The sequence below is a fragment of the Somniosus microcephalus genome, chromosome 15 (assembly GCF_052327205.1).
Source record: "Somniosus microcephalus isolate GS21.2 chromosome 15, FLI_Smic_1.0, whole genome shotgun sequence".
Classification (NCBI taxonomy): Eukaryota; Metazoa; Chordata; class Chondrichthyes; order Squaliformes; family Somniosidae; genus Somniosus; species Somniosus microcephalus.
The window spans coordinates 118,295,013-118,320,612 of record NC_141001.1 but is presented as its reverse complement, the minus strand read 5'-3'; the positions used below and the strand labels follow the sequence as shown (position 1 = coordinate 118,320,612).

The 25,600-nt window shown below is 45.3% G+C and overlaps 2 protein-coding genes and 1 pseudogene across 8 annotated transcripts in view; 2 read left to right on the top strand and 1 right to left on the bottom strand.

Moving 5' to 3' along the window:
- The window catches only part of ppfibp2b (PPFIA binding protein 2b), a 474,628-nt gene that overhangs the window by 394,575 nt on the left and 54,453 nt on the right, over positions 1–25,600 (bottom strand). The window lies entirely within an intron of this gene.
- Positions 12,571–14,831, top strand: LOC147107175 (uncharacterized; annotated as a pseudogene).
- LOC147107174 (uncharacterized) lies at positions 14,920–16,846 on the top strand. The gene has a single exon (XM_086008334.1). The coding sequence runs from the start codon at positions 15,009–15,011 to the stop codon at positions 16,170–16,172; it is 1,164 nt and encodes a 387-aa protein (XP_085864460.1). The 5' UTR covers positions 14,920–15,008; the 3' UTR covers positions 16,173–16,846.

Below are 25,600 nucleotides of genomic sequence, written 5' to 3'. Positions count from 1 at the left end.
CTAGGAGCAGCACAGGCACAATGAGACAAGTGGAATCCTCCTGTGCTGTCATTTCTATCAAACCCTCAACTGTGTTGCCGCCACACAACTCCTTCTGGATATCGTAGAATCATGGAATAGTACAGCACAGAAGGAGGCCATTCAGCCCATCGAGTCTGTGCCGGCTCTTTCGAAGAGCAATCCAGTTAATCCCACTCCCCCGCTCTTTCCCCATATCCCTGCAATTCTTTCTCATTCAAGTATTTATCCAATTCCCGTGAAGGCTACTATTGAATCTGTATCCACCACCCTATCAGGCAGCGCATTCCAAATCATAACCGCTCGTTGTGTAAAAAAGTTTATCCTCATGTCGTCTCTGGTTCTTTTGCCAATCACCTTAAATCTGTGTCCCTCTGGTTATCGGCCCTTCAGCCATTGGAAACAGTTTCTCTTTATTTACTCTGTCTAAACCCTTCATGATTTTAAATACCTCTATCAAATCTCCTCTTAGCCTTTTCTGCTCCGAGGAGAACAACCCCAGCTTCTCCAGTCTATCCACGTAACTGTAATCCCTCGTCCCTGGAACCATTCCAGTAAATCTCTTCTGCACCCTCTCCAAAGCCTTCATGTCCTTCCTAAAGTGCGGTGCCCAGAATTGGACACAATACTCCAGCTGGGGCCGAACAAAATTAGATTAACTGGTCATTCATCCCATTTCCTGCTTAAATAAAATGGCCGCCATGCGCAAAATGGCCGACACCCTCACCTCCAACAGCCACTGCGTTTCAAGGTAATTCAGAGGCAGTCAGCTGCTTTATAGACACAAGTTTGTTTTGTTCTTCTCATACAAACTCATAAACTACACAGTTCGCAGCATCATCAAGATCTGGCTGAGATTTGAAGAGGTCAAATGACTAGAACCCAAAACCAAAAACACCACTTTTGTGACGGCAAACTCGCTACTGCAAATATTTGTCACAACATCACATGACCCGCAATTGAGTGACTGTGGGGTTAAACTAGATCGTTCTGGTGCAGGCCTCCTCACCCTGGAATATTTGGCTTTACAAACTGGCTACAATTACACCTGCAATGTCAAGGTTCTCACTTCGCACTTTCCCCGGTACATTTAAATCCCATCATCATTCAACGTATTGTTTAATAGTGGTTACTGTTGTGTCTGTGTATAATAAGACACAGACTGCAGGAGAACGGTACAACAGGTGTTTACTCAACGTGGCTCACACGGGAACTGATTTGTACAGATTACTACTCAGTGCTATATACAGGTGTGGTCACTGCCGGTACTGCAGTATACATGAGCTGTAAAAGATAGTTCCCCCCTTAAAAAGGTATATACATTACAATTCCTCCCCTTTTAGATTAACAGTACCATAACACTCATTTAACAATTAAATATCAAACTAATTAATTAACACTTTTAACATGCAACATTAGCTGAAAATAGTCTATTTATAAATTCAGTCTTTGGGGAGGCTTCCTGATCCTTTCTGGATAGCGCCTTTCCCGAGTGTCTTGCTCTTGGTGCAGAGGCGATTCTGGCCCCCTGTCGTCGGTTGGTTCATCAGCTTCCGATGCTATTGTTTCTGGGGTAGATACGACCTGTACATCGGGTTCCTCACCAGGTACGTATGGGCGAGACATGGGTTGACTTGTTCCTGTGCCTCTAGGATCTGGTCAGCATGGCGTCTCACGATGCTCTCCCCAACGTCCACTGTGTACATTAGTGGGCCCTGCTTTGTGCATATCGTTCCGGGCTGCCATTTTTCTGTTCGGTAGTCGCGGGCCAAGACGGGGGGCCCTACATTGAAGCTCCTTGTTGGCTTCTCGTGGATGTGCTGGAATTGCTTACTCTCAACATCTCTTCGTACTTTTGGTCAGAGCAAATCCAGGCGAGATCTTAACCTTCGGTTGAAGAACATCATGGCTGGGGCCTGGTTGGTGACTGCATGTGTCGCATTCCGGTAGGTGAACAGGAAATTGTCCACCTTGTGCTGCAGCGGAATGTTGTCATTGTACATAGCCTTTATTGCCTTCTTAAAGGTTTGTACGAACCTCTCAGCCAATCCATTTGTGGCTGGATGATACGGGGCGGATGTGTAATGCCTTACCCCATTCTTTTTCAAGAACCTCCGGAACTCTTCGGGCACAAACTGTGGTCTGTTGTCGGAGCAAATCTGTTCTGGCAAGCCATTCCTTGCAAAAATGGTCCATAGGACTGCAATAGTTTTCTCCGTGGTGGTGGAGGACATTTTGATGACCTCAGGCCATTTCGAGTGCGCATCCACAGCTATTAAAGACATTGAGTCCATGAATGGACCAGCAAAATCAATATGTACCCGTTGCCATGGAGATGAGGGCCACTCCCATGGGCGTAGAGGGGCCTGTGGTGGTGCATTTGAGTTTCTGGCATCCTGAGCAGCTCTTGGTCAGGTCCTTGATTTGTTTATCGATTCCCGGCCACCACACATAAGCCCTGGCTAGGCTTTTCATTTTTACCCCTCCCAGATGACCCTCATGAAGCTCATTGAGCACTCTATCCCTTAACTTGGGTGGAATTACCACTTGGGATCCACACATCAAGGTCCCCCGGCACACTGACAGCTGTTCTCTCCTTGTCGAGAATGCTGGCAACAGTGAGTCGCCATGTGCTGGCCATCCCTTCACCGTCAAATCATATACCCGAGACAGTGTCGGGTCATCTCGGGTTTCCTTTTCGATACAAGCGTTAGTTACCGGTAGGTATTCAACTATAGTCAAATGGAATATTTCGACAGGATCCACTGCTGGTGCTTCCTCCGCAGTAGGCAGTGGCAGGAGTGATAGCCCATCAGCATTTCCATGCTGTTTCGTGCCCTTGCCTCAATCTCATAGTGGTGCGCCCCTAGAAAAAGTGACCATCTTTGTAGTCGTTGCGCAGTCCAGACCGGAACGCCCTTCTTCGGATTAAAAATGGAGACAAGAGGATGGTGATCAGTCAGCAAGGTGAATTTCTGCCAGTGCAGATAGGGATTGAACTTTTTCTCTCCCCACACTAGGCTGAGGGCCTCCCTGTCAATCTGGGCGTAGTTACGCTCGGCTGAGGTTAGTGATCGTGACGCAAAGACTATTGGCCTCTCTGAGCCGTCCGAGAATTTGTGCGACAGCACCGCTCCAATGCCGTAGGGCGACGCATCACATGCCAACCGAATTGGTAATGCCGGGTTGTAATGGGCCAATACCTCTTTCGATGTGATTAGTGTTTTGCTCTTCTGGAAAGCTCGTCTACATTCGTCACTCCACTTCCATGACACCCCAGTTTGCAGTAGGGTGTTCAGTGGGTGTAGTATTGTAGATAAATTTGGCAAGAACTTATGGTAGTAGTTTACCAGCTCGAGGAACGACCTCAGTGGTGACACATTTTCCGGTGCTGGAGCCTTGACTACTGCCTCAATCTTCTCTGGGGACTTATGTAACCCCTCTTTATCGATAACGTGGCCACAATACGAGATCTGTTTTCTAAAAAACTCGCATTTGGGGCGGTTAGCTCGGAGCCCATATTCCTGCAATCTAGTGAGCACCTGCTCCAGGTTGGCAAGGTGATCACTGTCATTTTCACCCGTGACCAGGATGTCATCCAAATAACACTGGGTCCCTGGGATCCCTTGCATGACTTGTTCTATTGCCCTATGCCAAATAGCTGGAGCTGATGCTACCCCAAATACCAGCCGATTGTATTGGTAGAGACCTTTATGGGTGTTGATTGTGAGGTATTTTTTTGATGCTTCTTCTACCTCCATTTGCAGATACGCCTGGGCCAGATCAATCTTAGTGAAGCGTTTCCCTCCAGATAGCGAGGCGAAAATATCTTCAATCCGCGGAAGTGGATATTGTACGGTGTGAAGGACCGGGTTCACTGTTACCTTAAAGTCCCCACAGATGCAAACCTTCCTTGGTTCCCCAGGCGTGCTGCTCAACGGCTTTTTCATCACAGGGACGATGGGTGTAGCCCACTCGCTCCAGTCTACCTTGGACAGTACACCTGAACGTTCCAGACTCTCCAGCTCTGCTTCGACGGCTGGGCGGATCGCATAAGGTACCGGTCTGGCCGTAAAAAATTTTGGACTTGCCTTTTCTTCAATTTTAATCGTCGCTGTCATGCCTTTTAGTGTTCCGAGTCCTTGCTGGAACACTTCTTTCACGTCAGTTAGGATCTTTGACAGTCGCCCAGCTGTGACGTTGTCATCCTTTTTGTCAGCCACAGTCAGTGCCTGTATGGAATGCCAATCCAGTTGTATTTTCCGGATCCATTCACGTCCCAGTAATGGTGGTCCTCCATCTTGCAATACATACAGGTCTAGTTTTGGTGTTTCCTTACCGTTGGTCACCCTTATTTTTCCTTTGGGGGTAGACTTTTTGCCCCGTGTACGTCTTCAAAATAATTTTTGTGTCTCTCAAGGGTATGTGTGAGAATAGCCGCTCGTAGTCCCGTCGGTTTATGACTGTTAGGGCTGATCCTGTGTCCAATTCCATCTTTACCTGGACTCCTGCTATCTTGAGAGTGACCCAAATGGTTCGGTGATCCTCCGTTGTGATCACATTATGTAGTTTCAGACAACTCAATTCCCTGCTTTCGGAGTTGTTATCACTCTTTTGTTCGTCTGAACTATTTTCCGTCATCTTATGTACCTTCTTGTACTTTTCTTTGGTAGGTTTCTTATTGCTGGTTTTCTTTCCCGACCTGCAGACTCGTGCTATGTGTCCTACTTTTCCACACTGCTGGTTCAAAGACAAAGTGTGCAGACAATCATTCTGGTCGTGTGTTGTTCTGCCGCAGCGATAGCACTTCTCTGTTCTATATGACATTTCGTTTGTGCCATATTCTTGCGGTCTCTGTTGAATCTCTGCAGTGCCCCGTGCTGCTGCTTCATATGATACCGCAATGCTGAAAGCCTTTTCCAGCGTAAGGTCCTTTTCAGATAAAAGCCGTTTCTGGGTTCCTTCACTTTAAAGCCCACACACAAACTTGTCCCTTAAGGCATCTGCCAGTCCCACTCCAAACTGGCAGTGTTTCGATAGTTTGCGCAGTTCTGTTAAATAATCAGCATTGCTTTCATCCTTATGCTGGTTCTGTTTGTGAAACTTGAATCTTTCTGCTATCAGCAGCGGTGTGGGGTTTAAATGTTCCTGTAGTATTACTATGTCTTCAAAACTCTTTTCCATTGGCTTCATTGGGGTTACTAGATTTCGTAATAAACCATACGTCTTTGCACCCATTAAATTTAACAATACCAACGCTTTCTTGTCATCTGACACCTCATTTGCCTTGCAGTATACCTCTATTCGTTCGACATATGTAGTCCAATCTTCAACTTCATTGTCAAATGCGGTGATACTGCCACTCTTCGGCATTTTGGGTGTGGTTTAAAATGGCGTCTCCCAATGGCTTAAAATGGCATCTCCCGCGCTTTCCTTCCACCCCCGCTGCTGCCAACGCCGCTCCCGGCGGTTCTCGTGGCAATGGCGGCGCCCTGTAGGTTTTGCGCGCTTCTCCTGTGCTGCTGCCAACGCTGCTCTCGGCAGTCCTCGTGGCAATGGCGACGCCTCGCGGGTTTCTGCGCGTCTCTCTCTCCCTCTCTTCGACGCTGCTCGGCCCCTGAACACCAGCTGCGCCCTGTGCGCTCTGCCCTCTCTCTCTCTCCCCCCCGTCGACGCTGCTCGGCCCTTTTCTGTGCCGCTCGGTCGGGCTCTAGACCGCCGCTGTCTGGGAAGGGTCTGCGCACTACCTGTTGCCAGCCCGTTTCTCTGGACCACCTCGACTGGAAAGCCAAGCCTGGCTCTCGACAGCCTCCCCCGCAATTCTCGAGTCTCTGCTGGATGACTGGGCGGTTGCCCGTGGTCGACGCCCGAGTCTCTGGCCTTGACCTCCAATCCACTGATCTCCAGGAACGAATCCCCGGGAGGTGATGCAGTGTTGCAGGTAGGTTCGAACTTGCCTTGTCGCCAATGTTGTGTCTGTGTATAATAAGACACAGACTGCAGGAGAACGGTACAACAGGTGTTTACTCAACGTGGCTCACACGGGAACTGATCTGTACAGATTACTACTCAGTGCTATATACAGGTGTGGTCACTGCCGGTACTGCAGTATACATGAGCTGTAAAAGATAGTTCCCCCCTTAAAAGGTATATACATTACAGTTACATTGTAGGAAGAGGATTTGACCATTCAGCCCCTCGAGCCTGTTCCGCCATTCAATGAGATCACGGCTGATCTGGGACCTAACTCCATTTACCCGCCTTTTCTCCTCATCACTTGATACATAAGAACACTGGAACAGGAGTCGGCCGTTCAGCCCCTCGAGCCTGTTCAGCCATTCAACACCATGTACCCGAATTTGCTCCACATCCTTCGACACCCTTACAGGACAAAGATCCCACTCTTGAAAATTTCATTTGACCCTCCCCCAGCATCCACTAACCGTTTATGGGATAGGGGAAGATCGTTCCAGATTTCCACTACCCTTTGTGTGAAAAAAGTGCATTCTGTGTCATTTAAACAGAGGAACATTTTTGCTTAGTCTGATGAAAAGAGGATTCCTTTGTTCAGTGCTGTAAGTAAGTCTGCGGCCCTGCGAGCAGCTGACGATGGTGATGCTTTTCTGGCAGGAAGAGACACACACGAGCAAGTTGTTAACTGGAGCAGGGTCTGTGCCAAGACCCAGTCCCAACTGTGGAGCATGCACCAGAGCTTTTACATGAGCATTTCATGCTTGCAAGATCAGTGCAAACCCACAGCCTTTCTGGAACACAATGTGACTCTGTTCCATAATCCGTTCTCAGTGCGAGTGCTTACTGAGGAGCCAATTATCTTCTCCACATGAAAACAGCATTTAGGAGGGTTTTAAAAATAAAATAAAATCTCAACCTTACAATGTTTTCAGACAAACAGTCACGGTGGGTTTGTTTTGGAGAAGACAGAAAAAAACAACTTGTATTTATATAGCGCCTTTAACGTAGTAAAACGTCACAGCGAGCTTCACAGGAATGTTTGTTTTAAAACAAAAAATTTGACACCAGAAAAGAAAGAACTTGCATTTCTACAGCGCCTTTCACAACCTCAGAACGTCGCAAAGCGCTTTACAGCCAATGAAGTACTTTTTGAAGTGTGGTCACTGTTGTAATGTAGGAAATGCGGCAGCCAATTAGTGCAGAGCAAGCTCCCACAAACAGCAATGTGATAATGACCAGATCATATTTTTTTAGAGCTGTTGATTGAGGGATAAATATTGGCCCCAGTATACCAGGAAGAACTCCCCTGCTCTTCTTCTAATGGGCGTGGGATCTTCCATGTCCAACTGAGAGGGCAGACGGGGCCTCGGTTTAAAGTCTCATCCGAAAGACAAGATGTTACGTAAATACAAGGTGCAACAAGAGTCTAGAAATTACTGTTGGCAAAATTCAGGTTTTAACGGAGATGTTGAGCAGTCACAATTGATTAAAAAAATCAGATCAAGCAATGACTCGCGCTCGCTCTCTCTCTCTCGCTCGCTCGCGCGCGCACTCTCACTCGCGCGCGCACACTCTCACTCGCGCGCGCACACTCTCACTCGCGCGCGCACACTCACTCACTCACTCACTCTCACGATGGGCTGAATTTTATCTCAGCCGTCAGGCGGGCTTTGATGAGTGTGGAGGGTTAAAAATCGCAAAACCTAGGGGTCGGGACCCCCCCCCCCCGCCTGGTTCCCGACACCTAGCCATTTTAACCCAGGCGTGTCTGATGGTCCCGAATCAGTCCTAGCTGCAACAGGCGAGACTGGTCTTTCGGGCCCTTAAACAGCACTAATTGGCCATAATAATCCCATTTTAACAGGCCCTTGCCTGTTTAACACTTTTCCCACGTAAAACACGCCTGGTGGGGATCACGCCTGTGAAACCTGGCGTGAGCACTATTGGATTGCTGACTATCAGCTGCAGGTCAACCATTAAAGAGGAGATTTGATCAGTCATCATTTGCAGGTGGCAGGACTTTGTTGTCTCAGGCCTGGGGCAACTTTTACCAGGCTTAACCACACCCGTGGAAGGTTGGAACCTCACACACTTCTCCAGTGTGACCTCCTGCGAAACCCTCTCGCCACCCTCACTCAGCGCTTCCTCAACTGAGTCATCTACCAGAAGCATGGGAGGCCTTTTTTTCCTTCCCTTCTTGGCATTAGAGGACCTCCAGCGCCAGGCGTGGCGGCAGCAGAACCAGGAACAACAGCAGCACCAGCAACAGCAGCAGGAGCGACAAGCTGCTGCTCACCCACCTGAGGCAGCACAGGCCAGAAGGGGTCAGCGCATGGAAGCCCATCGGTGCAGGAGATACCCCCCAAACAGGGTCTACAGACGCAGGGTCAACTACCTCAACATGACTGAGCAGCAGTGCCAAAGGCGGCTCCGACTTTCGCGACAGGTAGTGACCGACATCTGCGCAATGATACAGCAAGACCTGCTGCCCAGAGGACCAGGTGGACACTCCTTACCAGTGGCCATCAAAGTCACCACCGCACTCAACTTTTTGGCCTCAGGCTCATTCCAGGGATCATCAGCAGACATCAGCGGCATCTCCCAGTCGGCCGCACACACTTGCATCACGCAGGTAATCGATGCCCTCTTTGCCCTCGCACACAATCACATCCATTTCACCAGGGATCGCCAAATGTGACAGCACGAGCGGTTGGATTAGCTCACCTGGCAGACTTTCCAAGGGTGCAGGGCGTCATTGACTGCACAGATGTGGCCCTTACGGCACCCCATCGCAATCCAGGTATTTTTGTCAACCGCAAGGGCTTCCACTCCCTTAATGTTCAGCTGGTGTGTGACCACAAGAAGGAGATTTTGCATGTTTGTGCCAAGTACCCTGGCAGTTGCCATGACTCCTTCATACTGCGCCAGTCTAGTGTGCCTCCGCTATTCAGGCCACCAGACCAACTTCACGGATGGCTACTTGGAGACAAGGGCTATCCCCTGAGGACTTGTCTAATGACGCCGTTGAGGAGCGCTACAACTCCAGCCACATTTCCACCAGATGCTTAATCGAGCAAACCATCGGCTTGCTGAAGATGCGCTTCAGATGCCTGGATAGATCAGGTGGAGCCCCACAGTACTCAGCAACCAGGGTCTCCAGAATCGTCGTGGTTTGCTGTGCACTCCACAACATGGCACAGCGTCGCGGCTTGCAGATTCCTGAGGAGGAAGAAGGGAGAAGAAAGAAGAAGAAGGAGGAGGAGGAGAAGGAGAAGAAAGGAGAAGGAGAAGAAAGGGGAAAGGAGGAAGGAAGGAAGGAACAAGGAAGAAAGAAGGAGAAGGAGGAGAAGGAGAAGAAGAAAGAAGAAGAAAGAAGGAAGAAAGAACGAAGAACAAAGAAGTTATCATGGGTGACTTTAATCTACATATAGATTGGGCTGACCAAATTAGTAACAATACTGTGGAGGAGGAATTCCCGGAGTGTATACGCGATGGTTTCCTGGACCAACATGTCGAGGAACCAACTGGAGATCAGGCCATCTTAGACTGGGTATTATGCAATGAGAAAGGATTAATTAGCAATCTTGTTGTGTGAGGCCGCTTGGGTCAGAGCGATCATAATATGATAGAATTCTTCATTAAGATGGAGAGTGAAATAGTTGACTCAGAAACTAAGGTCCTGAATTTAAATAAAGGAGACTACAAAGGTATGAGGTGCGAGTTGGATAGGATTGATTGGGGAATGTCACGCAAAGGCTTGACGGTGGATGGGCAATGGCAAACATTCAAAGATCGCATGAACTACAGAATTTGTTCATCCCAGTTTGGCATAAAAATAAAACAAAAAAGGTAACTCAACCGTGGCTAACAAGGGAAATTAGGAATAGCATAAGATCCAAGGAGAGGACATATAAATTGGCCAGAAAAAGCAGTAAACCTGAGGATTGGGAGCAGTTTAGGATTCAGCAAAGGAGGACACAGGGATTAATTAAGAGGGGGAAAATAGAGTACGAGAAGAAGCTTGCAGGGAACATAAAAACTGACTGTAAAAGCTTTTATAGATATGTGAAGAGAAAAACATTGGTGAAGTCAAGCGTAGGTCCCTTGCAGTCAGAATCAGGGGAATTTATAATGGGGAACAAAGAAATGGCTGACCAATTAAATACATACTTTGGTTCTCTCTTCACAAAGGAGGACACAAATAACCTCCCAGAGATGTCGGGGAACATAGGGTCTAATGACAGGGAGGAACTGATAGAAATCAGTATTTGTAGGGAAATAGTGTTAGGGAAATTGAAGGGATTGAGGGCCGATAAATCCCCAGGGCCTGATAATCTACATCCTAGGGTACTTAAGGAAGTGGCCCTAGAAATAGTAGATGCATTGCTGGTCATCTTCCAAAATTCGATAGACTCTGGAACAGTACCCATGGATTGGCAGGTAGCTAATGTTACCCCACTGTTCAAAAAGGGTGGTAGAGAGATAACAGGGAATTACAGACCGGTAAGCCGGACATCAGTAGTGGAGAAAATGCTAGAGTCCATTATAAAGGATGTAATAGCAGAGCAGTTGGAAAAAAATGACGGGATCGGACAAAGTCAACATGGGTTTACAAAAGGTAAATCGTGCTTGACGAATCCACTGGAATTCTTTGAGGGTGTAACTGGTAAAATAGATAAGGGAGAACCAGTGGATGTGGTGTATTTGGATTTTCAAAAGGCTTTCGATAAGGCCCCGCATAAGAGATTAGCGTGTAAAATTAAGGCACATGGGATTGGGGGCAAGGTATTGACTTGGATAGAGAACTGGTTGGCAGACAGAAAGCAAAGAGTTGGAATAAATGGCTCTTTATACGAGTGGCAGGCAGTGACTATTGGGGTAACGCAGGGATCAGTCCTTGGACCCCAGCTATTCGCAATATATATTAATGATCTGGATGAGGGAACTAGATGTAATATCTCCAAGTTTGCAGATGACACAAAGCTGGGTGGGTGTGTGTGCTGTGAGGAGGATGCTGAGAAACTCCAGTATGATTTGGACAGGTTGGGTGATTGGGCAGAAGCATGGCAGATGCAATATAACGTGGATAAATGCGAGGTTATCCACTTTGGTGTCAAAAACAGGAAGGCAGAGTATTACCTGAATGGCAATAGATTGGGAGAAGGGGAAGTGCAACGAGACCTGGGTGTCCTTGTGCACCAGTCGCAGAAAGTAAGCATGCAGGTGCAGCAGGCAGTTAAGAAGGCAAATGGCATGTTGGCCTTCGTAGCGAGAGGGTTTGAGTACAGGAACAAGGATGTCTTGCTGTAGTTGTACAGGGCCTTGGTGAGACCACATCTTGAGTATTGTGTGCGGTTTTGGTTGCCTTATCTGAGGAAGGATGTGCTTGCCATGGAAGGAGTGCAGCGAAGATTCACCAGGCTGATACCTGGGATGGCAGGAATGACGTATGAGGAGAGATTGGGTCGATTGGGCTTGTACTTGCTGGAGTTTAGAAGAATGAGAGGGGATCTCTTCGAAACTTATAAAATTCTAACAGGACTAGACAGACTAGATGCTGGAAGGATGTTCCCGATGGTCGGGGAGTCCAGAACCAGGGGTCACAGTCTAAGGATAAGGGATAAGCCATTTAAGACAGAGATGAGGAGGAATTTCTTCACCCAGAGAGTGGTGAACCTGTGGAATTCTCTACCAAAGAAGGCAGAGGAGGCCAATTCATTAAATATATTCAAGAAGGAGTTGGATATATTTCTTAAGGCTAAAGGGATCAAGGGATATGGGGAGAAAGCAGGGACAGGGTACTGAATTTGGATGATCAGCCATGATCTCATTAAATGGCGGAGCAGGCTCGAGGGGCCGAATGGCCTACTCCTGCTCCTATCCTCTATGTTTCTATGGAAGGAGGAAGAAGAAGAAGGAAGAGGAAGAAGGAAGACGACGACGGAGGAAGGAAGGAAGGAAGGAAGGAGACAGAAGGAAAGAAAAAGAGGAAGGAAAGAAGAAGAAGAGGAAGGAAAGAAGAAGAGGAGGAAGGAAAGAAGAAGAGGAGGAAGGAAAGAAGAGGAGGAAGGAAAGAAGAGGAGGAAGGAAAGAAGAGGAAGGAAAGAAGAGGAGGAAGGAACGAAGAGGAGGAAGGAACGAAGAGGAGGAAGGAACGAAGAGGAGGAAGGAAAGAAGAGGAGGAAGGAAAGAAGAGGAGGAAGGAAAGAAGAGGAAGGAAGAGGAAGGAAGACGGAAGGAAGACGGAAGGAAGACGGAAGGAAGACGGAAGAAGAAAGTAGAAGGAATGAGAAAGAAGAACGAAGAAGAAAAAGAAAGCAGAAAGAAAAAGGAAGAAAGAAAGAAGAAGAAAGGAAGAAAAAAAGGAGAAGGAAGAAAGGAAGAAGGAAATAGGAAGAGGGGGAAGGAAGGGGGAAGAAGGGAGAAGAAGGGAGAAGAAGGAAGACGGAAGAAGGAAGACAAAAGAGGAAAGTAGGAGATAGAAGAAGGAGAAGGAAGGAGAAGGAAGGAGGAAAGGGAAGAAGAAGAAGAAGAAGAAGAAGGAGGAAGAAGAAGAAAGAAGAAGAAGCAAGAAAGAAGATGGGAGAAGGAAAAGGAAGAAGGAGAAGGAAGAAGGGAGAAGAGAGAAGGAAGGAAAGAAGAAAGAAGAAGACGGAAGAAGGAAGAAAGAAAGAAGAGGAGGAAGGAAGAAGGAAAAAGGAAGAAGAAGGAAGGAAAGAAGAAGACGGGAGAAAAAGGAAGAAGGAAGAAAGAAAGAAAGAAAGAAGAAAGAAAGAAGGAAGAAAGAAGAAAGAAAGAAGGAAGAAAGAAGAGGAAGGAAGAGGAAGGAAGAAAGAAGAAGAGGAAGGAAGAAAGAAGGAAGAAAGGAGGGAGAAAGAAGAAGGAAAAAAGACGGAAGAAGAAAGAAGGAGGAAGAAGAATATAGAAGAAGAAGCAAGAAGGAAGAAGGGAGAAGGAAAAGGAAGAAAGAGAAGGAAGGAGAAGGAAGAAAGACGGAAGAAGGAAGAAAGAAGGAAGAAAGAAGAGGAGGAAGGAAGGAAGATGGAAGAAGGAAAAAGGAAAAAGGATAAAGAAAGGAAAAAGGAAGAAGGAAAAGGAAGAAGAAGGAAGGAAAGAAGATGGAAGAAAGAAGGAAGAAAGAAGAGGAGGAAGGAAGAAAGAAGAGGAAGGAAGGAAGAAGGGAGAAAGAAGAAGGAAGGAAGAAGGAAGAAGAAAGAAGAAGGAGGAAGAAGGGAGAAGGGAGAAGGGAGAAGGAAAAGGAAGAAAGTGAAGGAAGGAGAAGGAAGAAGGAGAAGGAAGGAGAAGGACGAAGAAAGGAGGAAGGAGGAAGAAGAAGGAAGAGAGAAGAAGAAAGCAGAAGGAAGAAGAAAGAAGAAGTAGAAGAAATAAGGAGGAAGAAGAATATAGAAGCAAGAAGGGAGAAGGAAGACGAAAGACGGAAGACGGAAGACGGAAGAAGGAAGAAGGAAGAAGAAAGATGAGAGGAAAGAAGAAGAAGAAATAAATAAAGAAGGAAGAAGGAAGAAGGAAGAAAGTAGGAGATAGAAGGAAGAAAGAGAAAGAAGGAGACAGAAGAAGGAGAAAGAAGAAGGAGAAAGAGAAGGAAGAAAGAGAAGGAAGAAGAAAGAAAGAAGGAGGAAGAAGGAGAAGGAAGGAGAAAGGAGAATACAGAAGGAAGAGGAAGGAAGAAAGAAGCGAGAAGAAGGAAGAAAGAAGGAAGAAGAAGGAAGGAAGAAGGAAGGAAGGAGGAAAGAAGAAGGAAGAAGGAGGAAGGGTGAGAGAAGAAGAAGAAGGAAGGAAAAGGGAAAAAAGGAAGGAGGAAGGAAGGAAGGAAGGAAGGAAAAGAAAGTAGAACGACAAGAGAAGAAGAAAGAAGAAGGACGAGAGAAGAAGGAGGGAGAAGGAGGGAGAAGGAGGGAGAAAGAAGAAAGTGGAAAGGAGGAAGAAGAAAAAGAAGAAGGAAGAAGGAAGAAGGAGGAAGGAAGAAGAAAGAAGAACGACGAGAGAAGAAGAAGGACGAGAGAAGAAGAAGGAAGAAGGGAGGAGAAGGGCGAAGGAGGGCGAAGGGAGGAGGGAGATGAAGAAAGGAAGAAGGATCTAGGAAGGAAGGAGGGAGAAGGAGGGAGAAGAAGGAAGAAGGAAAAAAGAAGAAAAATGGAAAAAGAAGGAAGAAGAAGGAAGGAGAATGAAAAAAGGAAGAAGAAAGAAAAAAGGAAGCAGAAAGAAGGAGGAAGAAAAAAGGAGTAAGAAGGAAGAAGGATCTAGGAAGGAAGAAGGAAGGAGCGAGGAAGGAAGAAGGGGGAGAAGGAGGGAGCAGAAGAAGAAGAAGGAAGAACGAAGAAGGAAGCAAAAGAAGGAAGAAGAAGGAAAAAAGAGGAACGAAGGAAGAAAGAAGGAAGGAGAAGAGGAAAGAAGGAAGAAGAAAGCAGAAAGAAGAAGGAAGAAGGAAGAAGGAAGAAGGAAGAAGGGAGAAGGAGAGAGGAGAGAGAAGGAGAGAGAAGGAGAGAGGAGAGAGAAGATTAGAGATGAGAGAAGGAATATGAAGAATAAGAAAGAAAGAAGGAAGAAAAAGGAAGAAGGAAGAAAAAGGAAGGAGGAAGGAAGGAAGGAAGGAAGGAAGGACGAAGGAAGGACGAAGGAAGGACGACGAGAGAAGAAGAAAGAAGAAGAAGGACGAGAGAGGAAGAAAGAAGAAGGAAGGAAGAAGGGAGAAGGGAGAAGGAGGGAGAAGAAGGAGAAGGGAGAAGAAAGAAGCAGGAGGAACAAAGAAGAAAGAGGAAAGAAGGAAGAAGAAAAAGAAGAAGGAGGAAGGATGAAGGAAGAAGAAAGAAGAACGACGAGAGAAGAAGAAAGATGACGAAGTAAGAAGGACGAGAGAAAAAGAAGAAGGAAGAAGGAAGACGGAAGAAGAAGGGAGGAGAAGGGAGGAGAAGGATCTAGGAAGGAAGGAGGGAGAAGGAGGGAGAAGAAGAAGGAAGAAGAAAGAAGAAGAAGGAAAAAAGAAAAATGGAAAAAGAATGAAGAAGGAAGAAGAAGGAAGACGAAAGATGAAAGACGAAAGACGAAAGAACGAGAGAAGAAGAAGGAGGAAGGAGGAAGAAAAAAGGAGGAAGGAGGAAGAAAAAAGGAGGAAGAAAAAAGGAGGAAGGAGGAAGGATCTAGGAAGGAAGAAGGAAGGAGCTAGGAAGGACGAAGGGAGAAGAAGAAGAAGAAGGGAGAAGAAGAAGAAGAAGGGAGAAGAAGAAGAAGAAGGGAGAAGAAGAAGAAGAAGAAGGGAGAAGAAGAAGAAGGGAGAAGAAGAAGAAGAAGGGAGAAGAAGAAGAAGGGAGAAGAAGGGAGAAGAAGGGAGAAGAAGGGAGAAGAAGAAGGGAGAAGAAGAAGGGAGAAGGAGGAAGGATCTAGGAAGGAAGAAGGAAGGAGCTAGGAAGGACGAAGGGAGAAGAAGAAGAAGAAGGGAGAAGAAGAAGAAGAAGGGAGAAGAAGAAGAAGAAGGGAGAAGAAGAAGAAGAAGAAGGGAGAAGAAGAAGAAGGGAGAAGAAGAAGAAGAAGGGAGAAGAAGAAGAAGGGAGAAGAAGGGAGAAGAAGGGAGAAGAAGGGAGAAGAAGAAGGGAGAAGAAGAAGGGAGAAGAAGAGGGGAGAAGAAGAGGGGAGAAGAAGAGGGGAGAAGAAGAGGGGAGAAGAAGAGAGAAGAAGAAGAAGAAGGGAGCAGAAGAAGAAGAAGAAGGGAGAAGAAGAAGAAGGGAGCAGAAGAAAAAGAAGAAGGGAGAAGAAGAAGAAGAAGGGAGAAGAAGAAGGGAGAAGAAGAAGAAGGGAGAAGAAGAAGAAGAAGGGAGAAGAAGAAGAAGAAGAAGAAGAAGGGAGAAGAAGAAGAAGGGAGAAGAAGAAGAAGAAGAAGAAGGGAGAAGAAGAAGAAGAAGAAAAGGAAGAAGGGAGAAGAAGAAGAAGGAGGGAGAAGAAGAAGAAGGGAGAAGAAGGGAGAAGAAGAAGAAGAAGAAGAACAAGAAGAAGAAGGGAGAAGTAGAAGAAGAAGAAGAGAGAAGAAGAAGAAGGAGGGAGAAGAAGAAGAAGGGAGAAAAAGAAGGGAGAAGAAGAAGAAGAAGAAGAAGAAGGGAGAAGAAGAAGCAGAAGGGAGAAGAAGAAGAAGGGAGAAGAAGAAGAAGGGAGAAGAAGAAGAAGGGTGAAGAAGAAGAAGGGAGAAGAAGAAGAAGGGAGAAGAAGAAGAAGAAGGGAGAAGAAGAAGGGAGAAGAAGAAGGGAGAAGAAGAAGAAGAAGAAGGGAGAAGAAGGGAGAAGAAGAAGGGAGAAGAAGAAGAAGAAGAAGGGAGAAGAAGAAGGAGAGAAGAGAGAAGAAGAGAGAAGAGGAGAGAAGAAGAGAAGAGAGGAGAAGAAGAAGAAGAAGAAGAAGGGAGAAGAAGAAGAAGAAGAAGGGAGAAGAAGAAGAAGGGAGAAGAAGAAGAAGAAGGGAGAAGAAGAAGGAGAGAAGAAGAGAGAAGAAGAGAGAAGAGGAGAGAAGAAGAGAAGAGAGAAGAAGAAGAAGAAGAAGAAGAAGGGAGAAGAAGAAGAAGAAGGGAGAAGAAGAAGAAGAAGGGAGAAGAAGAAGAAGGGAGAAGAAGAAGAAGAAGAAGGGAGAAGAAGAAGAAGAAGGGAGAAGAAGAAGACGAAGAAGGGAGAAGAAGAAGGGAGAAGAAGAAGGGAGAAGAAGAAGAAGAAGAAGGAGAAGAAGAAGGAGAAGAAGAAGGAGAAGAAGAAGAAGAAGGGAGAAGAAGAAGAAGAAGAAGAAGGGAGAAGAAGAAGAAGAAGAAGAAGGGAGAAGAAGAAGGAGAAGAAGAAGAAGGGAGAAGAAGAAGAAAAAGAAGGGAGAAGAAGAAGAAGAAGGGAGAAGAAGAAGGGAGAAGAAGAAGAAGAAGGGAGAAGAAGAACGGAGAAGAAGCAGAAGATGGAGAAGAGAAGGGGAAGCTGGAGGCGAAGCAGAAGAAGCAGAAGAAGGAGAAGAGAAGGTGAAGTCTGGAGGGTGAAGCAGAAGAAGCAGAAGAAGGAGAAGGAGGAGGTGAAGTCTGGAGGGTGAATCAGAAGAAGTAGAAGAAGGAGAAGGAGAAGGTGAAGTCAGGAGGGTGAAGGGAGAAGAAGAAGGGAGAAGAAGAAGAACAAGAAGAAGAAGAAGAAGAAGGGAGAAGTAGAAGAAGAAGAGAGAAGAAGAAGAAGAAGGAGGGAGAAGAAGAAGAAGGGAGAAGAAGAAGGGAGAAGAAGAAGAAGAAGAAGGGAGAAGGAGAAGAAGAAGGAAGAAGAAGAAGAAGGAGGGAGAAGAAGAAGCAGAAGGGAGAAGAAGAAGAAGAAGAGAAGAAGAAGAAGGGGAAGAAGAAGAAGAAGAAGAAGGGAGAAGAAGAAGGGAGAAGAAGAAGAAGGGAGAAGAAGAAGAAGGGAGAAGAAGAAGAAGGGAGAAGAAGAAGAAGGGAGAAGAAGGGAGAAGAAGAAGGGAGAAGAAGAAGAAGAAGAAGAAGGGAGAAGAAGAAGAAGAAGGGAGAAGAAGGGAGAAGAAGAAGGGAGAAGATGAAGAAGAAGAAGGGAGAAGAAGAGAGAAGAGGAGAGAAGAAGAGAAGAGAGAAGAAGAAGAAGAAGAAGGGAGAAGAAGAAGAAGGGAGAAGAAGAAGAAGAAGGGAGAAGAAGAAGAAGGGAGAAGAAGAAGAAGGGAGAAGAAGAAGAAGAAGGGAGAAGAAGAAGAAGAAGAAGGGAGAAGAAGAAGAAGAAGAAAAGGAAGAAGGGAGAAGAAGAAGAAGAAGGAGGGAGAAGAAGAAGAAGGGAGAAGAAGGGAGAAGAAGAAGAAGAAGAACAAGAAGAAGAAGGGAGAAGTAGAAGAAGAAGAGAGAAGAAGAAGAAGAAGGAGGGAGAAGAAGAAGAAGGGAGAAGAAGAAGGGAGAAGAAGAAGAAGGGAGAAGAAGAAGCAGAAGGGAGAAGAAGAAGAAGGGAGAAGAAGAAGAAGGGTGAAGAAGAAGAAGGGTGAAGAAGAAGAAGGGAGAAGAAGAAGAAGGGAGAAGAAGAAGAAGAAGAAGGGAGAAGAAGAAGAAGAAGAAGGGAGAAGAAGAAGAAGAAGAAAAGGAAGAAGGGAGAAGAAGAAGAAGAAGGAGGGAGAAGAAGAAGAAGGGAGAAGAAGGGAGAAGAAGAAGGAGAAGAACAAGAAGAAGAAGGGAGAAGTAGATGAAGAAGAAGAGAGAAGAAGAAGAAGAAGGAGGGAGAAGAAGAAGAAGGGAGAAGAAGAAGGGAGAAGAAGAAGAAGAAGAAGAAGGGAGAAGAAGAAGCAGAAGGGAGAAGAAGAAGAAGGGAGAAGAAGAAGAAGGGTGAAGAAGAAGAAGGGTGAAGAAGAAGAAGGGAGAAGAAGAAGAAGGGAGAAGAAGAAGAAGGGAGAAGAAGAAGAAGGGAGAAGAAGAAGAAGAAGGGAGAAGAAGAAGGGAGAAGAAGAAGAAGAAGAAGGGAGAAGAAGGGAGAAGAAGGGAGAAGAAGAAGAAGAAGAAGGGAGAAGAAGAAGGAGAGAAGAAGAGAGAAGAAGAGAGAAGAGGAGAGAAGAGGAGAGAAGAAGAGAAGAGAGAAGAAGAAGAAGAAGAAGGGAGAAGAAGAAGAAGAAGGGAGAAGAAGAATAAGAAGGGAGAAGAAGAAGGGAGAAGAAGAAGAAGGGAGAAGAAGAAGAAGAAGAAGGGAGAAGAAGAAGAAGAAGAAGGGAGAAGAAGAAGAAGAAGGGAGAAGAAGAAGAAGGGAGAAGAAGAAGAAGGGAGAAGAAGAAGAAGAAGGAGAAGAAGAAGGAGAAGAAGAAGAAGAAGGGAGAAGAAGAAGAAGAAGAAGGGAGAAGAAGAAGAAAAAGAAGGGAGAAGAAGAAGAAGAAGGGAGAAGAAGGGAGAAGAAGAAGAAGGGAGAAGAAGAAGGGAGAAGAAGAAGGAGAAGGGAGAAGAAGAAGAAGAAGGGAGAAGAAGAAGAAGAAGAAGAAGGGAGAAGAAGAAGGGAGAAGAAGAAGGGAGAAGAAGGGAGAAGAAGAAAAAGAAGAAGGGAGAAGAAGAAGAAGAAGAAGGGAGAAGACGAAGAAGAAGAAGGAGGGAGAAGAAGAAGAAGGGAGAAGAAGAAGGGAGAAGAAGAAGAACAAGAAGAAGAAGAAGAAGGGAGAAGTAGAAGAAGAGAGAAGAAGAAGAAGAATGAGGGAGAAGAAGAAGAAGGGAGAAGAAGAAGGGAGAAGAAGAAGAAGAAGAAGGGAGAAGGAGAAGAAGAAGGAAGAAGAAGAAGGAGGGAGAAGAAGAAGCAGAAGGGAGAAGAAGAAGGGAGAAGAAGAAGAAGGGAGAAGAAGAAGAAGAAGAAGAAGGGAGAAGAAGAAGGGAGAAGAAGAAGGGAGAAGAAGAAGAAGGGAGAAGAAGAAGAAGGGAGAAGAAGAAGAAGGGAGAAGAAGGGAGAAGAAGAAGGGAGAAGAAGAAGAAGAAGAAGGGAGAAGAAGAAGAAGAAGGGAGAAGAAGAAGAAGAAGGGAGAAGAAGAAGAAGAAGGGAGAAGAAGAAGGGAGAAGAAGAAGAAGAAGGGAGAAGAAGAGAGAAGAGGAGAGAAGAAGAGAAGAGAGAAGAAGAAGAAGAAGAAGGGAGAAGAAGAAGAAGAAGAAGAAGGGAGAAGAAGAAGGGAGAAGAAGAAGGGAGAAGAAGAAAAAGAAGAAGGGAGAAGAAGAAGAAGGGAGAAGAAGAAGAAGAAGAAGGGAGAAGAAGAAGAAGGGAGAAGAAGAAGAAGGGAGAAGAAGAAGAAGAAGGGAGAAGAAGAAGAAGAAGGGAGAAGAAGAAGGGAGAAGAAGAAGAAGAAGAAGGGAGAAGAAGAAGAAGGAGAAGAAGAAGAAGAAGAAGGGAGAAGAAGAAGAAGGGAGAAGAAGAAGAAGAAGAAGAAGGGAGAAGAAGAAGGGAGAAGAAGAAGGGAGAAGAAGAAAAAGAAGGGAGAAGAAGAAGAAGGGAGAAGAAGAAGAAGAAGAAGGGAGAAGAAGAAGAAGAATGGAGAAGAAGAAGAAGAAGAAGGGAGAAGAAGAAGGGAGAAGAAGGGAGAAGAAGAAGAAGAAGGGAGAAGAAGAAGAAGAAGGGAGAAGAAGAAGAAGAAGGAGGGAGAAGAAGAAGTAGAAGGGAGAAGAAGAAGGGAGAAGAAGAAGGGAGAAGAAGAAGGGAGAAGAAGAAGAAGAAGGGAGAAGAAGAAGAAGGGAGAAGAAGAAGAAGAAGAAGAAGAAGGGAGAAGAAGAAGTAGAAGGGAGAAGAAGAAGAAGAAGGGAGAAGAAGAAGAAGAAGGGAGAAGAAGAAGGGAGAAGAAGAAGAAGAAGAAGGGAGAAGAAGAAGAAGGGAGAAGAAGAAGAAGAAGAAGGGAGAAGAAGAAGAAGGGAGAAGAAGAAGAAGAAGAAGAAGGGAGAAGAAGAAGGGAGAAGAAGAAGGGAGAAGAAGAAAAAGAAGGGAGAAGAAGAAGAAGGGAGAAGAAGAAGAAGAAGAAGGGAGAAGAAGAAGAAGAATGGAGAAGAAGAAGAAGAAGAAGGGAGAAGAAGAAGGGAGAAGAAGGGAGAAGAAGAAGAAGAAGGGAGAAGAAGAAGAAGAAGGGAGAAGAAGAAGAAGAAGGAGGGAGAAGAAGAAGTAGAAGGGAGAAGAAGAAGGGAGAGAAGAAGGGAGAAGAAGAAGGGAGAAGAAGAAGAAGGGAGAAGAAGAAGAAGGGAGAAGAAGAAGAAGAAGAAGAAGAAGGGAGAAGAAGAAGTAGAAGGGAGAAGAAGAAGGAGAAGAAGAAGAAGAGGAGAAGAAGAGAAGAAGGGAGAAGAAGAAGAAGAAGAAGGGAGAAGAAGAAGAAGGGAGAAGAAGAAGAAGAAGAAGGGAGAAGAAGAAGAAGAAAAGAAGAAGGGAGAAGAAGAAGAAGAAGGAGGGAGAAGAAGAAGAAGGGAGAAGAAGGGAGAAGAAGAAGAATAAGAACAAGAAGAAGAAGGGAGAAGTAGAAGAAGAAGAAGAGAGAAGAAGAAGAAGAAGGAGGGAGAAGAAGAAGAAGGGAGAAGAAGAAGGAGAAGAAGAAGAAGAAGAAGAAGATGGGAGAAGAAGAAGCAGAAGGGAGAAGAAGAAGAAGGGAGAAGAAGAAGAAGGGAGAAGAAGAAGAAGGGTGAAGAAGAAGAAGGGAGAAGAGAAGGGAGAAGAGGAAGAAGAAGGGAGAAGAAGAAGGAGAAGAAGAAGAAGAAGAAGGGAGAAGAAGGGAGAAGAAGAAGGGAGAAGAAGAAGAAGAAGGAGAAGAAGAAGGAGAGAAGAAGAGAGAAGAGAAGAGAGAGAAGAGGAGAGAAGAAGAGAAGAGAGAAGAAGAAGAAGAAGGGAGAAGAAGAAGAAGAAGGGAGAAGAAAAGAAGAAGGGAGAAGAAGAAGAAGGGAGAAGAAGAAGAAGGGAGAAGAAGAAGAAGAAGAAGGGAGAAGAAGAAGAAGAAGAAGGGAGAAGAAGAAGAAGGGAGAAGAAGAAGAAGGGAGAAGAAGGGAGAAGAAGAAGAAGAAGAAGGAGAAGAAGAAGAGAGAAGAAGGAGAAGAAGAAGGAGAAGGGAGAAGAAGGGAGAAGAAGAAGGAGAAGAAGAAGAAGGGAGAAGAAGAAAAGAAGGGAGAAGAAGAAGAAGAAGGGAGAAGAAGGGAGAAGAAGAAGGGAGAAGAAGGGAGAAGAAGGGAGAAGAAGAAGAAGAGGGAGAAGAAGAAGAAGAAGGGAGAAGAAGAAGAAGAAGAAGAAGGAGAAGAGAAGGGAGAAGAAGAAGGGAGAAGAAGAGAAGAAGAAGAAAGAAGGAGAAGATGAAGAAGAAGGAGGGAGAAGAAGAAGAAGGAGAGAAGAAGGAGAAGAAGAAGGGAGAAGAAGAAGAACAAGAGAAGAAGAAGAAGAGAAGTAGAAGAAGAGAGAAGAAGAAGAAGGAGGGAGAAGAAGAAGAAGGGAGAAGAAGAAGGGAGAAGAAGAAGAAGAAAAGGGAGAAGGAGAAGAAGAAGGAAGAAGAAGAAGGAGGGAGAAGAAGAAGAAGAAGGGAGAAGAGAAGAAGAAGAAGAGAGTAGAAGAAGGGAAGAAGAAGAAGAAGAGAAGGAGAAGAAGAAGGGAGAAGAAGAAGGAGAGAAGAAGGGAGAAGAAGAAGAGGGAGAAGAAGAAGAAGGGAGAAGAAGGGAGAAGAAGAAGGGAGAAGAAGAAGAAGAAGAAGGAGAAGAAGAAGGGAGAAGAAGAAGAAGGAGAAGAAGAAGAAGGGAGAAGAAGGGAGAAGAAGAAGGGAGAAGAAGAAGAAGAAGAAGAATGGAGAAGAAGAAGAAGAAGGGAGAAGAGAGAAGAAGGGAGAAGAAGGGAGAAGAGAGAAGAAGAAGAAGCAGAAGGGAGAAGAAGAAGAAGAAGAAGGGAGAAGAAGAAGAAGGGAGAAGAAGAAGAAGGGAGAAGAAGGAAGAAGAAGAAGGGAGAAGAAGAAGGGAGAAGAAGAAGGAGAAGAAGAAAAGAAGGGAGAAGAAGAAGGGAGAAGAAGAAGAAGAAGAAGGGAGAAGAAGAAGAAGAAGAAGGGAGAAGAAGAAGAAGGGAGAAGAAGAAGAGGAAGGGAGAAGAAGAAGAAGAAGGGAGAAGAAGAAGAAGAAGGAGGAGAAGAAGAAGGGAGAAGAAGAAGGGAGAAGAAGGGAGAAGAGAAGAAGAAGGGAGAAGAAGAAGAAGGGAGAAGAAGAAGAAGAAGAAGGGAGAAGAAGAAGAAGAAGAAGAAGGGAGAAGAAGAAGAAGGGAGAAGAAGAAGTAGAAGGGAGAAGAAGAAGGGAGAAGAAGAAGAAGAAGGGAGAAGAAGAAGAAGAAGGGACAAGAAGAAGAAGAAGAAGAAGAAGAAGAAGGGAGAAGAAGGGAGAAGAAGGAAGAAGAAGAAGAAGAAGGGAGAAGAAGAAGAAGAAGGGGAGAAGAAAGAAGGAAGAAGAAGAAGAAGAAGGGAGAAGAAGAAGAAGAAGGGGAGAAGAAGAAGAAGAAGGGAGAAGAAGAAGGGAGAAGAAGAAGGGAGAAGAAGGAGAAGAAGGGAGAAGAAGGGAGAAGAAGAAGAAGGGAGAAGAAGAAGGGAGAAGAAGAAGGGAGAAAAAGAAGAAGGGAGAAGAAGAAGAAGAAGGGAGAAGAAGAAGAAGAAGGGAGAAGAAGAAGAAGGGAGAAGAAGAAGAAGGGAGAAGAAGAAGAAGAAGAAGAAGGGAGAAGAAGAAGAAGGGAGAAGAAGAAGAAGGGAGAAGAAGAAGGGAGAAGAAGAAGGGAGAAGAAGAAGGGAGAAGAAGAAGGGAGAAGAAGAAGAAGGAGGGAGAAGAAGAAGAAGAAGAAGAAGGGAGAAGAAGAAGGGAGAAGAAGAAGTAGAAGGGAGAAGAAGAAGAAGAAGGGAGAAGAAGAAGAAGAAGAAGAAGAAGAAGAAGGAGGGAGAAGAAGAAGAAGAAGGGAGAAGAAGAAGAAGAAGAAGAAGAAGGGAGAAGAAGAAGGGAGAAGAAGAAGGGAGAAGAAGAAGGGAGAAGAAGAAGTGAGAAGAAGAAGGGAGAAGAAGAAGGGAGAAGAAGAAGGAGGGAGAAGAAGAAGGAGGGAGAAGAAGAAGAAGAAGGGAGAAGAAGAAGAAGAAGGGAGAAGAAGAAGAAGAAGAAGGGAGAAGAAGAAGAAGAAGAAGGGAGAAGAAGAAGAAGGGAGAAGAAGAAGAAGGGAGAAGAAGAAGAAGAAGGGAGAAGAAGAAGAAGAAGGGAGTAGAAGAAGAAAAAGGGAGAAGAAGAAGAAGAAGAAGAAGAAGGGAGAAGAAGAAGAAGAAGAAGGGAGAAGAAGAAGAAGGGAGAAGAAGAAGAAGAAGAAGGGAGAAGAAGGGAGAAGAAGAAGGGAGAAGAAGGGAGAAGAAGAACGGAGAAGAAGAAGAAGAGAAGAAGAAGAAGAAGGGAGAAGAAGGGAGAAGAAGAAGAAGGGAGAAGAAGAAGAAGAAGGGAGAAGAAGAAGAAGAAGAAGGGAGAAGTAGAAGAAGAAGGGAGAAGAAGAAGAAGGGAGAAGAAGAAGGGAGAAGAAGAAGGGAGAAGAAGAAGAAGAAGGGAGAAGAAGAAGAAGAAGGGAGAAGAAGAAGGGAGAAGAAGAAGAAGAAGAAGGGAGAAGAAGAAGAAGGGAGAAGAAGAAGGGAGAAGAAGCAGAAGGGAGAAGAAGAAGCAGAAGGGAGAAGAAGAAGAAGAAGAAGGGAGAAGAAGAAGAAGAAGGGAGAAGAAGAAGAAGGGAGAAGAAGAAGGGGGAAGAAGAAGAAGGGAGAAGAAGAAGAAGAAGAAGAAGGGAGAAGAAGGGAGAAGAAGAAGAAGAAGGGAGAAGAAGGGAGAAGAAGAAGGGAGCAGTAGAAGAAGGGAGAAGAAGAAGGAGAGAAGAAGAGAGAAGAGGAGAGAAGAAGAGAAGAAGAAGGGAGAAGAAGAAGAAGAAGAAGAAGGGAGAAGAAGAAGAAGAAGAAGAAGGGAGAAGAAGAAGAAGAAGAAGGAGGGAGAAGAAGAAGAAGGGAGAAGAAGAAGGGAGAAGAAGAAGGGAGAAGAAGAAGAAGAAGAAGGGAGAAGAAGAAGAAGGGAGAAGAAGAAGAAGGGAGAAGAAGAAGAAGGGAGTAGAAGAAGGGAGAAGAAGAAGAAGGGAGTAGAGGAAGGGAGAAGAAGAAGAAAGAAGGCAGAAGAAGAAGAAGAAGGGAGTAGAAGAAGAAGGGAGAGAAGAAGAAGAAGGGAGAAGAAGACGAAGAGGGAGAAGAAGATGAAGAAGGGAGAAGAGAAGAAGAGAAGAAGAAGAAGAAGGGAGAAGAAGAAGAAGAAGGGAGAAGAAGAAGAAGAAGGGAGAAGAAGAAGAAGAAGAAGAAGAAGAAGAAGAAGGGAGAAGAAGAAGAAGAAGAAGAAGAAGGGAGAAGAAGAAGAAGGGAGAAGAAGAAGAAGGGAGAAGAAGAAGTAGGGAGAAGAAGAAGAAGGGAGAAGAAGAAGAAGGGAGAAGAGGAAGAAGAAGAAGAAGGGAGAAGAAGAAGGGAGAAGAAGAAGTGAGAAGAAGAAAAAGAAGGGAGAAGAGAAGAAGGGAGAAGAAGAAGAAGAAGAAGGGAGAAGAAGAAGAAGAAGAAGGGAGAAGAAGAAGAAGAAGGGAGAAGAAGAAGGAGAGAAGAAGGGAGAAGAAGAAGAAGAAGGGAGAAGAAGCAGAAGGGAGAAGAAGAAGAAGAAGAAGGGAGAGAAGAAGAAGAAGGAGGGAGAAGAAGAAGTAGAAGGAGAAGAAGAAGAGAGAAGAAGAAGGGAGAAGAAGAAGGGAGAAGAAGAAGGGTGAAGAAGAAGAAGAAGGGAGAAGAAGAAGAAGGGAGAAGAAGAAGAAGAAGAAGGGAGAAGAAGAAGAAGAAGAAGAAGGGAGAAGAAGAAGGGAGAAGAAGAAGAAGAAGGGAGAAGAAGAAGAAGGGAGAAGAAGAAGAAGAAGAAGAAGAAGGAGAAGAAGGGAGAAGAAGGGAGAAGAAGGGAGAAGAAGAAGAAGAAGGGAGAAGAAGAAGGGAGAAGAAGAAGGGAGAAGAAGAAGGGAGAAGAAGGAGAAGAAGGGAGAAGAAGAAGAAGGGAGAAGAAGAAGAAGAAGGGAGAAGAAGAAGGGAGAAGAAGAAGGGAGAAGAAGGGAGAAGAAGGGAGAAGAAGGGA

Bases quoted from the DNA above. Each gene is read 5' to 3' on its own strand.
- LOC147107174 (XM_086008334.1), top strand. From the start codon at position 15,009: ATGAAGAAGGAAGAAGAAGGAAGACGAAAGATGAAAGACGAAAGACGA.